This window comes from Malurus melanocephalus, unplaced genomic scaffold, assembly GCF_030028575.1.
Source record: "Malurus melanocephalus ecotype Western Australia unplaced genomic scaffold, MMel_1.1 scaffold_540, whole genome shotgun sequence".
Classification (NCBI taxonomy): domain Eukaryota; kingdom Metazoa; phylum Chordata; class Aves; order Passeriformes; family Maluridae; genus Malurus; species Malurus melanocephalus.
In genome coordinates this window covers 245,686-248,988 of record NW_026623772.1, presented here as the reverse complement: position 1 = coordinate 248,988, position 3,303 = coordinate 245,686, and the positions used below count along the sequence as shown (strand labels likewise).

The 3,303-nt window shown below is 55.9% G+C and overlaps 1 protein-coding gene across 1 annotated transcript in view; it reads right to left on the bottom strand.

The window, feature by feature from the left end:
- Positions 1 to 2,969, bottom strand: part of PRODH (proline dehydrogenase 1) — a 29,382-nt gene extending 26,413 nt beyond the window's left edge. Inside the window, exon 1 of the mRNA XM_057381915.1 lies at positions 2,811 to 2,969. Coding sequence (XP_057237898.1) covers positions 2,811 to 2,969 — 159 coding nt within the window. The remainder of the gene's footprint in view (positions 1 to 2,810) is intronic.
- Positions 2,970 to 3,303: the final 334 nt, after the last annotated feature.

Below are 3,303 nucleotides of genomic sequence, written 5' to 3'. Positions count from 1 at the left end.
CCATCCATCCATCCATCCATCCATCCATCCATCCATCCATCCATCCATCCATCCATCCATCCATCCCTCCCTCCCTGTCCATCCATCCATCCATCCATCCATCCATCCATCCATCCATCCATCCATCCCTGTCCATCCATCCATCCATCCATCCATCCATCCATCCATCCATCCATCCATCCATCCATCCATCTGTGAGCTGGGTTTTCATGGCCACGTTTTGGCAGCTGGGAGGTTCCAGGGGCAGCTACTGTGAGCCTCCTCCATGTCCAAAGGAGCCAATTCCAGCTGGCTCCAGGACGGACCTGCCACTGGCCAAGGCCAAGCGCAGTGGTGACAGTGGTGTCAAGACTTGTGACCCTGTGGGTGACCCACGCTGGAGCAGCCTGTTCCTGAAGGACTGGCYCCTTGGAGGGACCCATGCTAGAGGGGAGAAGTGAGCAGTCCTCTCCTGAGGAGGAAGCAGTGGCAGACACAACGTGTGATGAGGACCACAACTCTGTCCCCCTGCACGGCTGGGAGAAAACTGGAGGAGAAATCAGGAATGAAGTTGAGCCCAGGAAGAATGGAGGCATGACTGGAAGGTTTGAGATTTGGGTTTATTTCTTATTGCCCTACTCTGAYTTGATTTGCAAAAAATTAAACTTTTGTGTCTGTTTTGCCTGTGATGGTAATGGGTRGGTGATCTCTCCCTGCCCTTATCTTGATCCAGAAGCCWTCTGTTATATTTTCTGTCCCCTGTCCAGCTGAGGAGGGCAGTGATGGGGAAGCTTTGGTGGGCACCTGGTGTACTTCTGGACCCAGCCCACCACAATCTGCTGCCTGTGACAGCGGGAAGTGGGAACAGGGGCTGTGTGTCCTGCAAAACCTTTGGAGCAAAGGAGGCAGGGATGCCCAGTCCAAAGCATGTCTGAGGGGCCACAGGAGCCTGGACAGGCCACAGCTGCAGCCCCATGCAGCAGCCAGGGGAAGGTCAGCAGGAGGCTGGGATGGGGACAAGGGCTCTGCCATGGGCTGGGAGATGGAAGGAAGCCAGAATCCGTGAGCAGACTGAAGCACCAGGAGACAATTTCCCATCCCAAAATGTGCAAACATGTTCTGTGTCATTTCGTGCCAATTTTTTTGCAAGTTGGTGACCTCTGCAATTGGTATTTAGTAAATACCTCAGCAAACAGGATTGCAGCAGCCCTCTGGCTACATAAAATGTCATCACCAGGCCTTCCATGTCCTCGGGGCAGTGGGGACTGTTCTGCTGGGAAGGTTCTCCCAGCACAGCCCTTTCCACCCCACATCCTTGTTGGTTCTGCCCATCATCTGTGACCACTGAATCASGGCTGGGAAGCAATGGCCAGTCCCCATGGGACACTGCCAGCCCAGAGGGACACTGTAGGGGACTCTGCCCTGCTGGGAGAGGTGGCAGTGCCCATCAGTGTGTGCTGTCCTTGTGTCCTGCCCCTCACAGCTCTGCCAAGGTCTGAGAGCAGAGCAGGCTCTGCCCTTAGTCTGGCACAGACTGGGGGCCGCACGCACCGACCTGTCTGGGGACATCTGCTGCTGGTGCCACCAGGGAGGGCAGSGCTGGCCCTCACCCAGCGGGCTGTGAGGGCTGCCCAGCCCTGCCCTAGGAACAGCAGTGGCTCAGAGGGCCACACGTCACATACGTGACCTCAAAAGGGAAACGCTAAGCTGCTCTGCTTTGGGAGAAGCTTAGCACTTAAAGCTGATTTCAACAGCTTTTGCCTAAAGTTTTAAGACCCGTCACTAATCAGCAGCTGGTTTATGGCTGTTGTAAAAGATCAGAAAAAAATAAAGAAATCTCCTGAAGTTGGGGGAGTGCTTCCCAGCTCCTGCATCCATCACGGCTGTGCCGACATTTACGAGCACAGGGAGCCATAAATCCACATGGGGCCGACATCGGCCTGGGACTCKGCATTGAAGGGGAAGTATTGTGTCTGAGTCCGTGTCCTGCCCTGGGACAAACTTCATTAATGCTTTGCATGGTGAGACAGACACATCCAAGCCTTGGGACATTCATCTCCAGACTTTGCAGTCCCTCCTGCCCGCTTTGCCAYGGCCTGGCACTCCTGGTGGGTGGTTTTAAGCTCCTGAGCCTCCTTTGGGCAGGACATCCAGGTGTTTTGTTGGGAAGAGGAACAGCAGRTGGCTGTGATTTTGGTTCCTCTCCTACATCGTCTGATTTGTGGAGCAGTTCTGGTGCAAACTCCCTCCYTCTTGAGACTTGGAACCGATTGGAAGATTTGGGTCCAGGGGGTCCTTGGTGCATAACTGCTTCTTCCCTGGACAGAGCTGCTCTGCCTCAGATTCTGGGATGCTCTGGGCCGTGGGGAAAAGCCTCCAAGGGATGGTCATGGTCTGAGGTGTCTCTTTTCAGACTACAAACATTTCTGCAGGGAGGAGGTGCAGGCACTGCGGCCACGGGAACCTGCTGGGGAAGGCTCCCAGCCCTGCACTCCAGGCTTGTGCTAAAACCCAGCCCAAGGAGAGGGTGTTGTGGGCAGCAAAAGTGTTCTGGCTCCAATCTCTGGGCACAGCTGGGATCTCCTGGGGCAGTGGGAGCTGAGCCACAGCAGGGAGTGGAGGAGCTGGAGTGACCTCCTCCAGGCCCTGGGGCTGGAGGTGTCTGTGGGTCTGCTCAGCCTGGTGTAACCCCTCTGCTGCCAGCAGACCCCAGARCCAGCCACCTCTGCTGCTGCTGGCAGCTGTCCCGGGGCACCCTACGTGTGCACAAACCTTGTGTGGGCTGGTTGTCACCCACGCTGGCCAAGCCTCCTCTCCTCAGAGTGCCTCACCTTGGTCCTTTCCCGGTCAGCCACGGAGCAGATAGGAGCACGGGGCAGCTGAGGTGAGGGGAGGCCAAGGGAACATTCCAGCTCCAGCCTGGTGAGCACAGGGAGAACAAGGAGCCCGTGGAAGCCGGTGCTGTGTAGCGAGGCTGCCTTGGCCACCATCGAGGCGGTGTCCTCGYTCAGCCACCAGCTCCAGCAGCCTGSCTTCCAGGACAGCACCTCACTGCATCGCCTTGGAAAACATTTTCTTTGCAAACCTAAGGAAACTGTGTGTGTGTGTGTGTGCAGGGGAGAGGCCTGAGGTGTCCCCAGCCACCGCCTTGCTCTGCTTGCACATAAATTGACATCTTGTAAGAGAGCTGTCCAGAATACTGAGTAATTATAGCTCACCCTGAATCACAGAGGAATGTGGGCACARCAGCTCTCTTACAAATCACTGCAAAGGCCTTACAGATTAAACCCTTCTTCCCCCCATTAAAGGGCTGCATTTGTGCTG